This window comes from Myotis davidii, unplaced genomic scaffold (assembly GCF_000327345.1).
Source record: "Myotis davidii unplaced genomic scaffold, ASM32734v1 scaffold132, whole genome shotgun sequence".
NCBI classification, from domain to species: Eukaryota; Metazoa; Chordata; class Mammalia; order Chiroptera; family Vespertilionidae; genus Myotis; species Myotis davidii.
Genome location: NW_006285258.1, coordinates 2,688,232 through 2,702,862, shown reverse-complemented (window position 1 = coordinate 2,702,862; position 14,631 = coordinate 2,688,232). Strand labels below are relative to the sequence as shown.

Below are 14,631 nucleotides of genomic sequence, written 5' to 3'. Positions count from 1 at the left end.
GGGGGGGGCGCGCGGAGGGAAGCACCAGCAAAGGAGTAGAAATGCCACTTAAAAAAAACTGTATAGATGGAAACAATTACCAAGATGGAATAATTGTTTCTCTTCTGATCTGTTTTCCCAGAGTGGAGAGAAGGCCTAGGGTCCACCTTGCTGGTAATTTGTGTATTCTGTATATGTGTTTCTTCTTTGTATAACAATAAGTGCACAGGTGGGGTCCCTCAGCCTGGCCCACGATTGAACTGATCAGGCCATCTTGCCAAGTCCCAATCGGGGCCATGGGGGCAGGCCAGCCGGGAAGGGACCACGGGAGGGCTCCATGGCGTGTCTGGCCCCTTCGCCCAGTCCCGATTGGCCAGACCCCAGCAGCAAGCTAACCTACCGGTCAGAGTGTATGCCCCCTGGTGGTCAGTGTGTGTCATAGCGACTGGTCGACCAATCGGTCGGACACCTACCATATTATTACGCTTTTATTATATAGGATGCTTTCTAAAAATGGCCTGTAAAAATAAAAATCTATGGGAATTGAAGGTCAGATAAAGAGCTTCACAGATAGGAAAAGCTAAAGGAGTTCATCACCACCAAACCAGTATTATATGAAATGCTGAAAGGTATCCTTTAAGAAGAGGAAGAAGAAGAAAAAGGTAAAGATACAAATTAATACAAAAGGTAAAGAACAACAAATACACATCTATCAACAAGTGAATCTAAAAATCAAGTGAATAAATAATCTGATGAACAGAATAAACTGGTGAATATAATAAAAATATCCTCAGGTGAGAATTAACAAAAAAATGAAAATAAATACCATAAAGAATTTGTCAATGCTTCATTAAAAAAAAAAAGATACCTAGGAATAAACTTAATTAAGGAGGTAAAAGACCTCTACTCAAAAAACTACAGGACACTGAAAAAAGAGGTAGAGGAAGATATAAACAAGTGGAAGAATATACCATGTTCATGAATTGGTAGAATTAACATCATTAAAATATCCATACTACCCAAAACAATCTATAGATTCAATGCAATCCCTATTAAATTACCAATGGCACAGTTCACAGATCTAGAAAAAATACTCCAAAAATTTATATGGAACCAAAAAAATCCGGAATAGGTGCAGCAATCTTGAGAAAGAACAAAATTGGAGGGGACACAATATCAGATATCAAGTTATCCTACAAAGCCAATGTAATCAAAACAGTCTGCTACTGGTATAAGAACAGACATATAGACCAATGGAACAGAACAGAGACCTCGGAAATTGACCAAAGCCACTACACTCAATTATTAATTGAAAAGGAGGCAAAAGCATACAATGGAGTCAAGACAGTCTCTTCAATAAATGGTGATGGGAAAATTGGACAGATACATGCAAAAAAAAAATATGAAACTAGACCAAAAACTTACACCATACACAAAAATAAACTCAAAATGGATAAAGAACTTAAATGTAAGTTGTGAAACCATAAAAATCCTAGAAGAAACCATAGGCAGCAAAATCACAGACATCTCTCGTAGCAATATGTTTACAGATAACCTCATAGGGCAAAGGAAACTAAGGAGAAAATAAACAAATGGGACGACATCAAAATAAAAAGCTCTGCACAGCAAAAGAAACCATCAACAAAATGAAAAGGGAGCCCATTGTATGGGAGCCCACTGTATGGCAATGATACATCTGATAAAGGGTTAATATCTAAATTATATAAGGAACTCATACAACCTAACAAAAGGAAGACAAACAATCCAATTAAAAAATGGGGTGAAGGACCTAAATAGACACTTCTCCAAAAAGGACATACAAATGGCCAAGAGACATATGAAAAAATGCTCCAAGTCACTAATCATCAGAGATGAAAATCAAAACAATGAGGTACCATCTCACACCTGTCAGAATGGCTACCATCAACAAATAAACAAATGACAAGTGTTGGCAAGGATATGGAGAGGAGGGAACACTAGTACACTGCTGGTGGGAGTGCAGACTGGTGCAGTTAATATGTAAAACAGTATGAAATTTCCTCAAAAATTAAATATGGAATTACATTTGACCCAGTGATCCCACTTCTAGGAATATATTCTAAGAAATCTGAAACACCAATCAGAAAGAATATGTGCACCCCTTTCTTCATAGCAACACAATTTACAATAGCCAAGATCTGGAAACAGCTCAAGTGCCCATCAGTAGATGAGTGGATAAAAAAGCTGTGGTACATGTACACCATGGAATACTATGCAGTAGTATAAAAAGGATCTCTTACCCTTTGAGACAGCATTGGAGGGACCTGGAGAGTATTATGCTAAGCAAAATAAGCCAGTCAGAGAAAGACAAGTATCACATGATCTCACTCATATGTGGAATCTAATAAAAAAAATAAACTGTTAAACAAAACAGATCCAGAGACACAAAAGCATGGAAAAAACTGTAATGTCAGAGGAAAGGTGGGGGAGGGTCAACGGGTGGGAAGAGATCCAAAGAACTCGTATGCATATATGCATAACCCGTGGACACAGACAATAGGGTGGTGGAGGCTGGGGCAGGGGGCAGGGGTGGGCTATAAGGGGTCAATAGGAGAAAAAAGGGCCATATGTAATACTTACAGCAATAAAGATGTTTTTAAAAAATAAAATTTATGTCAAATTTAGTGGAAAACTGAAAAAAAAATTTTTCTCTTCCTTAGTTTTTAAATTTGTCCTAGAATCTTTATAACAGTTTCCAAGTAACAACTATCAAGCTGATAGTTCACAGATCATTTTACTATATTACCTACCGAACTGATAACTGCAGTAAGAGAATTAACAAATTCCCAAGGAGCTACCTCAAGGACTTTCAAGACAGTGTGAAGAATACGTATTTTCATATGGTAGAATATGGCTTTAATACACAGAACAAAAATTTTAACGTGTGAACAAAATATGGTCAAAATATAAGTCTACACTGAATATATGTGGAAAAGATATTTAATTGTAAAATAGAAAAGTAGGCCAGAGTAATTGTTTCTTAAGGGTAATTGCTTCTCTTTACAGTATAGATTATCTAGTAGAGCCTTAGGATTAAACATTTTCATAAAGCAATTAAAACATTAATGTAAGAAATAAAGCAAGAAAAAATGTATGAAGTTACATATTACAAAAAAAGAATAAACAGTATGTCAGAGTGTAATGTTCATACACTGTGGAATTCGACAATATTGTGATGAGAGCAGTCGCAGCACGGACATACAGCTTTCACAGGGAAAAGTAAAAGTTATGGTAGACATCTCTATAGCATCACTGTAGTACAAAAAGTTCTTGTTCTACATACAAAAGCATTTTTTTTCCATAAGAATAATTTCCTGGGGGAGGGAGGGGAATGAGTCCATGAAATATTTCAAAAACCCATATGCTTTGAGTTTTCCAAAAACATTATCTTAAAACATACTGCCTTAAAGTGCTTTCATGTGGAAATCATGATGGAAGGCACAGAATACAGTTTCACGTCCCCACTATGAAATTTTCAAAAAAGCATAGATTTTGTAGTTTTCAAATTCAAGTTATCTTGTAAGCTGCTCCTTCCAAGAACACTATCATTCCAATAAAACCAGCTGCTAGTTTACTTAGTTAAGATGACCTACAGAATAAAAGGAGGGTTTTTTCCCCAAATAATTTTCATTATCTTTGTGGGGAAAATACCTATGCAAGTGATACATTTTGAAATTATAAAACATGCAGGATATGTACAAACACAAAGTTTAAAAAATATTTGCTTCATATACATGTAAATCTACTTGGGTATAGCTGAAGTTGAACAAATATAAAAATTTGTTTTCTAAAAAATGTTTTCAGAGAATCTGAGACAACTTAAAGCTGTACAAACATTTCCTGGGAGAAATCTTCTCTTCACACAGAAGCTTTAACGTACAGGAGCAATTCCAGTATCAGTCCACCACATAATTATGACACATTTGGTCTAATCAACGATCACCCTTAAAACTGTTCTGTTTCTGAGAAATTAAGGTTCGTTCGTACTAAAATCAAAAAGAATTCACAAAAACAGTGGCTTATTGTGTTTTTGGATCTCTTCAACAATCTTTATCAACTCATTTAGAACTGTAAAAAAAACAAAAACTATTTACAGAGTTCAGTTTTAAATACATTTGACAACTTCAAAAGTTTTATGTTACAAGGATTCAGACCACATGGCTTTAGTCCAATTATCAATCTGTAGTCTCTTCTAGCATCCTGTCTTCCCATGACTGCACCTTCCTGTGTACAGTTCAAGATTGTATTCTTTCTTGACCAAAAGTAACTCAAACTACATGTTCATTTCAACTAAACAGCTTCTTTATTAGTCTGAAGACGAGTCATAGCTTCTAATTTCTGTCTGTAGGCTTCTGCTTCCTGTTCTTTCTTTAGAAGCTGCTGTCGGTATTTTTGGGCTTCTCGGTTTGCTTCATCCAGCTGTTTCTGTAGAGCTTCTCTCTCCTAATTAAGCAAACAAAAAGTTGTTTTTTTCAATTTTTGCACAAATACATTATTAACATCTACAAGCATGCATCCTTTAACAAAAAAATAGTAGCTAAAAATAGTTACCTATCGATATTTCCTGGACAAGTTGCCTTTTCAACCAATTTACTAATAATCAAAGCCCTCGATTTTGTGTTCCACACTGTGAGATACAGACTGCAAATTTGTTGTTTTTTTATCTCAAGGAAAGTATGCCCTAATTAGATATAAGACTAACATAATGAACCCAAATAGGTACTTGTAGTCTCATATGTACTACAAAAACTGGTGAAGAACTTTAAGATGGAAATATACCATCATAGCTCTCCATATCTTTATCTGCATTTTTATTTAAAGATAAATCTTAAAAAATAAAAATTAAAAAATAAAGATAATACTTAAAAACAGTATTTATTAAGCACTCATTATATGACAAAACAAGGTGATTTCCAAGGACAAGCCTCTACGACAGATACAATGCCCATTTTACAGATGAGGAAAATGATGCTCGGAGATGATGTGGCTTTTTCATGGTAACATGGATAGGAGTCAGGTTTGTGAGATTCTAATATCACTGCTTATAAAACTATCTTTCTCAATGATAGCGAGCAAGATTCCTCATCTCTAAAATGAAGAGTGCTGGTCTAAATTAGTTTCCTAAATTATATTATTTTACAAATCAATAAAGTACTAATTTCTCTATTGTGACTAGTGAATTATTCAGGTATAAAATATATGTACTGAATTTCTCAATAAATTGAGAGTTGAAACAAATCTGGTCCTCCTCCTCACTCTGGCCCTATTCAGCTGCCCAAGGGAAAACATTTCACGGGTTCTTTTCCCATAGCTCTAGTAAGCACAAGAACAAAAGCTCACTCTGCACACACCCAAGCTCAAACACCTTACAGAGGCCCAGGATCTGCTAGTGTGGTGGGGGCTAAGGGTAAGACTATTAATCATAAGAAAGGCCACACTCACACTGGATAAGACACTTGACCAGAGGAAACTGAAGGCAAGGGGTCAGCATCTTGCTGGGGAAAAGGGCAGTGTGAGAGTCTCATCCACTGCCTTCTTGACCCTTATCCATTGTGAAACCAAAAATTCCCTCTTCTTCATTATTCACATGGTCCACAAGGGGGAGCATATTTACTACTTCTGCCTTCCTACACTGGGAATAAAGCTACATCTAACATTTATTTTTCCCATAGGTTCATCAAATGTGGGAGTGGTTGACTACAAAAGTAGCATTCAAATCTTCCAATTACACAAAATGTACAAGTAGAAAAAATATGTGCTCTTCATCTGCAATTTAAGAAATTCCCAAGCCCTACTTTGCTACCCTTTTCTTACCCACTCCTTATCCCAGGCAAGATTACAGAGTAGGAATAAGACAGAAAGAACACCCAAAAGATGAGCCTCATGTAAGCAATCAACGCCAGTCCCCTGGCAGTGAACCATGGAATACTGAGCACAACAATGGGAAAGGGGGAGATGGGGCTGCTTCCCCAGGAACTAGCTAGACCCTAACCAGCTAGCACAGTGATGGCGAACCTTTTGAGCTCGGCATGTCAGCATTTTGAAAAACCCTAACTTAACTCTGGTGCCGTGTCACATATAGAAATTTTTTGATATTTGCAACCATAGTAAAAACAAACTTATATTTTTGATATTTATTTTATATATTTAAATGCCATTTAACAAAGAAAAATCAACCAAAAAAATGAGTTCGCGTGTTGGAGGTTCGCCATCACTGAGCTAGCAGGAACACTTACAGCTATTCGTACGTGTTATCAAATTTCACTTGTGTTAAGAAATAAGATCATTTGGTAGCCAACGTTTTGAATGTGGATAAAAGAAATTTTCCCTGATTTGGTAGGAAAAATTAAAACAGATACTCTAAGATATCTTTTCCTGGTAGCTATTTATTAACATTTAGAAACAGCAAGGGAGTCACAATTATTTCAAAGGATAAAAGCAAACTGAGATAAATAGTCTAACAGTGAATACTGTTTAATCCTATTTTCCTTATTTTGTATTTTTATTTCAACTAGTAGAATATATCTTATTATAAGCTAAAAGCATAGTTAACATTATTAAAGTTTGTGTTTTCATTTTTTACTTCTCAGAAATATAGGTATTTGGGGAAAGAATCTTTTTGCCATCTCACTTAGCAAAAAAATAAAAATCTCTAAAAAGTGGAAAATATTATTTATTTTACTCAAAAGATCCTGTTTCCAAATTCATTTGTTCATTTACTGAACATATTTACATGTAAGATACTTTCTAAATGCAAACAGTAATTTGGTTTTTTTGGATATAAATAGTGCAAAAAATGGTCCAGACTCACATTTTAGATTTATATTTAAATAGAAATGCCAATCCAATAGCTTTGACCTTTTGCAATAAAACCACAATAAAAAGAATTTTGACATTTTTCAATAAACATACTAATATTATTAGTATTAAATAATTGTACTAATATTAATCCTAAAGTATTTTTCCTTTAACAGACTAACATTGAAAAATTCCAAAAAAATAAATTCTGATAAGATTTGGTAGCAATAAAAGAAAATATTTGTCTTACACAACTCCAAACAAAAGCAATATATTACTACTGCATTAGGCAATGGGACAACAGAGCAAGGTAAGACTTGAGTTTGCTCTTTCATTTTCAAACAAGATTCTTGAATTCTGTTTCAGCTAGTAGCAATTATCTTTTATTGAGCACTTACTATATGCCTACCATTGTACTAGTCCTTCACATGTACCCACCCTCCTTTAAACCTTACACAATCTGATAACAGAGGTGCTATTATTTTCCCCTTTTTATTGGTGGGGAAGCCAAGCCTTCAAAGGTTAAATTAACTTGAACAATATTACAGAATCAGAAAATTGTAGAGTATAATTTAAATCTAAATCTGAGTCCAGACCCATATTCTTAAATTATTAAATGTTTTGTTTAGTTTTGTTTTTTAACATGGAAACTGGACAGGGTGTGTGAGCTGTCCGTTTGTTTGTGTGTAAACATCAATTTTCTAACTGTCATAAGCCAAATATGAACCTAGTTTTATAAATAAAGTTTTATTGAAATACAGCCATACCTACTCATTTCCAAATTGTCTGTGGTTGCTAACCTGCCACAATGACAGAACTAAGTAGCAAAACACAGACCATATAGCCTAAAAAGCTGAAATTATTAGCCTAATGGCCCTTTACAAAAAAATTTTGACTACTCCAGCGCTAGAAAAAAAAATTATCAAAAAGGGATATAACTGCCCAACCACAGTGGCTCAGTGACTGAGCGTCAACCTATGAACGAGGAGGTCAAAGTACATGCCCAGGGTTTCGAGCTCGATCCCCAGTGAGGGGTGTGCAGGAGGCAGCTAATCAATGATTTTCTCATCACTGATGGTTCTCTCTCTCCCTCTCCCTTTCTCTCTGAAATCAATAAAAATATTTTTTAACAAATAAAAGGGATATGACTATAAAAAATTTTAAACTTTGGAAGATCAAAAGGCTCATCATTAATAAAAGGAAAACAAATTTTATTTATTTATTTATTTTTAAATATATTTTATCGATTTTTCACAGAGAGGAAGGGAGAGGGATAGAGAGCTGGAAACATCAATGAGAGAGAACTGCTTCCTGCACACTCCCCACTGGGGATGTGCCCGCAACCAAGATACATGCCCTTAATCGGAATCGAACCTGGTGCCCTTGAGTCTGCAGGCCGACGCTCTGTCCACTGAGCCAAACCGGCCAGGGCAGAAAACAAATTTTAAAAATTGTATCAAATGAAACATTTTGTAAAGTTTATAGAAATTAATTTTTTAAAGAACACTAAGGATCCCAACTTATCACTGGTTAAAAGATATAAATTATTCATTAAAAAAAAACTTGCTAATAAACATTCATCTTTAATCTCCACAGCAAAAAAACAGATAAAGGTATTTCCTGAATTCACATAATTAATAATAGGGAAAAATCTGTTACTCCTAATATACTAATTACATCTCCTCCTTCCCACATGTACAATTAAGTTTGAACTTCAATTCAGATTAGGCTGGTGTTTATTTATGAAAGAAATCCAAAAACAGCACACTTCTTCCAAAAATATACTGTACAGTAATATCAAGGGGTGATAAAATGATATACATTATTACAATTTAGTTTTATTCATACCTTCCTCTAAAAAATAAATCTATTTTATTTCCTATATTGCTATAATGCAGATGTGAAAGCCACATTTACAATAAACTTTCTATAATTTAAACTAATATTTCTGGAGATTATTGATAAATCTCTCCAATGTTAACTTGGAAATTGTAAATATAGGCTGTCCCAAAAAATGTATATACACACTTTGAATAATTATAAAGGCAGTGTTTATTAAAATTCATTTAATTTTCAAAATTGAGCTATCAGCTGCTAAAGTGTATATATTTAGGGGGGATAGCCTGTATATATTAATACTTTCTTTGTAGACAGTCACTCTGGTAGTTGTGGATACACACAGAGAAACACAAACATGTTAGATTCTATATAACGAGTTAATTTAATTCCTTTACAGCAGTTTCTCTGTCCTTGCACCATTGTAGGATGTTTAGCAGCACCCCCCTGGTTTCTACCCAAATATTAATGCTATGCCCCTAATTGTGATAACCCAAAACGTCTCCAGACATTGTCAAATGTCCCCTGGCATCAAAATTGCCCCAGGTCAGACCACTGCCTTAGAGAGACTTTTGTGAGAATGACCAAACTGTCACTCAGAGAGGAGTAATAAAAAAAAATCTGTCCCAAGACAATTCTATTGATTATCTAAGAAAATAACTTCAAAAAACTACTTCATGTGTTATACGGAAATGATTACCTGATCTGATGAAAACACTAGAGGTCTCCTCATTCTATACTCCAGCCCACCTCTACCATCTAAACTTACTGCATCCTTCAAGGTCTTTTTATAATAGTTCTAAGACATCATGCAACCTTGGCTTGAACATTTCTGTGGATGGAGAATAAGATTTCCACCACCAGAAAACTCTACATACTAAAAACGAAACAAACACTCTTCTTTATACCAAGTTAAAACTCTATCCCCTGAAGGTGTATCTCCATGGTTCTAGATAATTTACATATCTCAAGTCATACTTTCCTGTTGTTTACCATTATTTCCTCTTGGTCTCTGAAAGACTGTAAGAGGAGAATCAGGTGGAACTTTGAGAAAACAGCAATTCTCACATTAGATAAATAAAGCTACAGGATGCACATTCAATGATTTAAAAATATAATTGAATTCAATAAGTTTATGTTTAATAAATTTCAAGTAATGCCCTGGCCAGGTGGCTTAGTTGGTTGGAGTGTCGTCCCGTATACCAAAAGGGTGAGGGTTTGATTCCTGACCAGGGCATAGGTTGCAGGTTTGGTCCCCAGTCGGGATGGGGGCCCATATGGGAGGCAACCAATCAATGTTTCTCTCACATATCAATGCTCTCTCTCTCCCTCTCCCTGTCTCTAACTCCCCCGCCCCCTTCCTCTCTCTAAAATCAATAAACATATCCTCAGGTGTAGATTTTTTTTTAATTTCAAGAACTTTAAAGATAATTTTTATTAAATAGTTAAAGCAAAGTACATGACAAAATATTTTTCACCTTGCCCTGGCCAGTGTGGTTCAGTTGGTTGGGCATCATCTGGTGCACCAGGAGGTTGCCGGTTCCATTCCCGGTCAAGAGCACATGCCTGGGTTGCGAGCTCAATCCCTGGTGGGGGTATGCAGGAGGTATCCGATCAATGTTGCACTCTCACATCAAAATTTCTCTCTCCCTCTCCCTTCCTCTCTCTCTAAAACTTAACAAACTATTCTTTAAATAAAAAATAAATAAATCATTCTTTAAAATATATATATATATATGTATACACACACATAGATATACATATAGACATATACATACATATACATATACAGGGTGTCCCCAAAATTGCATATACACTTTAACATCTGATTTGTATTACATTTTAAAAATGAATGTATTTTAATAAATACTGCCTTTATAATTATTCAAAGTATGTACATTTAAGGAGACACCTGTATATATTTTTTACCTTATGTGCCAGAAAAGATCATCTGACATATCAGAAAAAGATATTTAAAAGATTACTAAATAATAAGTATATGATACTATTCAATGGAATAAATTGCTAGTTTGTAAGAACTTCAATGTACTGAATATCACTTTAAATTTTTAAGAAATAAAACAGCTTACCATCAATAACTAAAGAGATAATTTTGCCAAATATTCTGGTTACAAGATGAACCAGATAATATTTTCACCGCAAAAATTCTTTGTGATTGTGGCCAATATACCAGTCTTACATTTAAATGAATTTAGGCAAAGGATATTTTCTAATTGTCCTCAACCAGGATTATGTTGCCTTCTAGTGACTTTTTTTTTCTCAAATCCTCTCTTTTCTATTACAAAGAACCTTAAATATTCACCAACATTTACTATTCACATATATCAGAAATTATGAATTTGTGTATAATGAGTATGTAATTTTTTAAATTCTCATAAAAACTCCAAAATAACTTTTTGAATAAATGTATTGTCATTTGATATAAGCTAATATCCAATTTGGGGGACATAATTTTATCTACAGTCATGTGAGAAAAAAAACCTGCAAGGTAACTAAAGATTAGTTATACTTACACAATGGTTTGCATTTATAATCTAGTTTGGGAGAGGGTAAAAAAAGTCTAAATTTAATTTCCCTAACGGACTTATTAAGTAAAATAAGCAGTTATCCATGGCTTTATAATAAACCCACTTGACAAGTATCAACCTTCTTTACAAAGATCTCCCCAGCCTAAATAGGCATTTGCACTTCGCTTTTGAAAGAGAAAACAATTTTAGTCAATATACAGTGATATTTGTTTTAGTGACTTGTGAGAATGATGTATGTAAATTTAATGGAAAATGAAGGATGGCGTGCAAGAAACAAAGACATTCCAATGTTACCAGGATGACAGACTTCATTACAAACAAATTCTTCACTCATTCATTCATTCATTCAATATTTATTTATTGAGGGTTTGCTATATGTATAAAGCAAAAATTAAACAAAATAATACTATATACTTTCCGAATCAAAACAACACTGTCAGTAATAAATATAAAAGACACAAAAAAAAGCAAATTGGATTTATTTTGGATGACTGCAGCAAAACACACCGGGTAAAAGACTCCTTACTTCTATTTCTGCAGATTCCACCCGGTTTTCAATTATTTCGATGCATTGTCTCTTAGCTGGTGGTTCTTCACTTATAACAGTTTCTTCAGCAATGTCTGTTGCTGGTACTGTTAATACTAAAGTGAAAAAATATATATGTTACTTCATTTTCAGATAGGTTTAGTTGAAATAAAAATAGTCAACATTATTGATGCAACTCATGTAAAATAAATTATATTCTAAAACAATTTCAAACCACTGATTTACTTTTTGAGGATGCCCACATTTGTCTTCATCTTCTTGCTTTTTTACTGCAAATCTCTCCTTGTTTAAGCACCTACTTATTTTTTTTAAGTTTTATATATAAGCATCAGCTAGTTTGGCTCAGTGGATAGTGTTGGCCTGCAGACCAAAGAGTGGCAGGTTTGATTCCAGTCACAGGCACGTACTTCGGTTGCAGGCTCCTCCCCAGCCGGGCCTTCGTCAGGAAGTGTGCAGGAGGCAACCAATCGATATGTTTCTCTCATCAATATTTCTCTATCTTTCCCTCTCTCTTCCACTCTCTAAAATTCAATGGAAAAATATCCTTGAGTGAGGATTAAAAAAATTTTTTTAAATATTTTTATTGATTTTTTACAGAGAGGAAGGGAGAGGGATAGAGAGTTAGAAACATCGATGAGAGAGAAACATCCATCAGCTGCCTCCTGCACACCCCCTTGGTTGTGCCCGCAACCAAGGTACATACCCTTGACCAGAATTGAACCTGGGCCTCTTCAGTCCACAGGCCGACGCTCTATCCACTGAGCCAAACTGGTTAGGGCAAAACATTTTTTTATATATAATATGTTCATTCACATGACTCAAACTCAAAACAATATTTACCAAGCATACTTTGAGAGCTCTCACTCCACTCGTAAAACAGATAATCACTTTTATTGGTTTCTCATGTACTATTCTTGTTAATTTATGTAAAAACAAACATGAACATACATTCTTTTTTTGTTACACAAAAGGTATCATACATATAAAACATAGTCAAATATATACACAACAGATATATCATTCTGCAGTTGCTTTTTTTCACTGCACATATATAAGTTGTCTTTCATCTGTATATATAAAAGCCAACGTGACTGTCAACTGGAAAACTGGCCAGTAGCTATGATGCACACTGACCACCAGGGGTCAGACGCTCAACACAGGAGCTGCCCCCTGATGGTCAGTGCACCCCCATAGCGGGAGCGCCGCTCATCTGACCATTGGGCGCCAGACGCAGGGCTCACGGCTAGCGCAGTGCTGCCAGCTGGCGCAGTGCTACTGGCTGGCACAGTGCTCACGGCTAGCGCAGTGCTGCCAACTGGCGCAGTGCTACCGGCTGGCGCAGTGCTACTGAGCGGCAGTGGCAACAGCAGGCACAGCAGGGCCGGGATGAGCAGGAGTGACAGACTTCATTACAAACAAATGAAGTGGTGCCCCGGCCACCTACCACTCTGCGAACTACTACAATCCTTGGGGGAACCAGCAATCTGACATCCCCCGAGGGGTCCCTGATTGCAGGAGGGTACGTGCCAGGCTGAGGGACCCCACCGGTGCACGAATCCATGCAATGGGCCCCTAGTCAGTACATAAGAGCTTTCCTTTATTTAGTTACATAATAATGTGTGGATACGCCATTATGAATGTTGTCTGTTTATACACTTTGCTTGTTTCTCTACTGGGTTGTTGGACTTTGTCCCAATTTTTAGTATCTCTTCATATGAATGTAAATTATACAGAGAGAGACCGTCCTTGCTTTACTTAACAGTACCTTAGCAGTACAGAACTATAGAAATGGCTGTGCATACTGAAGCCATACAAAACAATGGGGAAAATTACAATTGTTCCAAAGCCTTTAATGTTTTGTCAAAACATTAAAACCTGTCATTTACAAATGTAAACACAAATGAAAAAAGTAAAACTAATATTTAGTGTAATGTAATTGAAAACATTAGAAATAATGAGAATTAAAGTTTTATTTCTTTTAACTCATATTATATTGTTACACTTACAAATTAACTCAAAAATTTGAGAACTTTGTATTTGTTTCATTGAACTGTCTACATAGTATATATGTTCATATGTCAGTTACACATTTTAAAATTATGGGGTCTTTAAAAGTTTATTTTAATATTCAGTAGGTTCCTCTTATTGTTCTTCTTTTCCAGAGTTTTCTTTCTTTTTCATCTTCCCTCCTCCCCTATCAGTATAAACTTAGAATCTGTCTAGCTACTTGCAGAAAGGGAGCTCTGGTTTTTGTTATGGGCTGAATTGTGTCCCCTCAAAGTCCAAATGTTTAAGTCCTTACCCACAGCACTTCAGAATGTGACTGTATTTGGAGATAAGGACTTCAAAGAGGTGAATAAGGTCAAAAATAGGATCATTTGGGAGGCTCCTAATCCAATATGACTGGTGTCCTTACATGAAGAGATGACCAGGACAAAGACAATACACACATAAGAGGGACAACCATGTGGGGACACAGCAAGAAGGCAGCCACCTGCAAGCCACAGAGAGAGGTCTCAGAAGAAACTAAAACTGCCAACCCCTTTACCGAGGATTTCAAACGTCCAGCACTGAAAGAAGATAAAAAGCTGTTGTTCAAGTCACCCAGTCTGTACTATCTTTACACCAATAAAAGAGAAAAATGGTAATTGGCGTACGAGTTACCCTTTTCATTGGCTAATCAGGGCTATATGCAAATTAACTGACAACTCAGATGGCAGTTAACTGACAACAAAATGGCGGTTAATTTGCATATGTAGGCACAATGCAGGGAGGCGAAAGGGAACAGGAAGAGAAGCCCCCTGCCACTTACAGTGATCGGAAACCCATGGGGGAGCTAAGAGCTGGGGGGCAGGGCAAAGGCGGCCCTGGGGCCGCCTTTGC

At 35.7% G+C, this 14,631-nt stretch overlaps 1 protein-coding gene across 8 annotated transcripts in view; it reads right to left on the bottom strand.

Moving 5' to 3' along the window:
• Positions 1-2,942: 2,942 nt before the first annotated feature.
• The window catches only part of GABPB1 (GA binding protein transcription factor, beta subunit 1), a 32,210-nt gene continuing 20,521 nt past the window's right edge, over positions 2,943-14,631 (bottom strand). For 7 of the 8 annotated variants that reach the window (XM_015558934.1, XM_015558935.1, XM_006756012.2 and 4 more), the window contains 2 exons: positions 11,728-11,843; positions 2,943-4,461 (listed from right to left, as the gene is read on the bottom strand). In XM_015558934.1, the coding sequence (XP_015414420.1) occupies positions 4,309-4,461; positions 11,728-11,843 (269 nt within the window). In that variant the 3' untranslated portion in view covers positions 2,943-4,308. Of the gene's footprint in view, positions 4,462-11,708; positions 11,844-14,631 lie in introns of all 8 variants that reach the window. The other variant, XM_015558939.1, reaches the window with a different exon arrangement.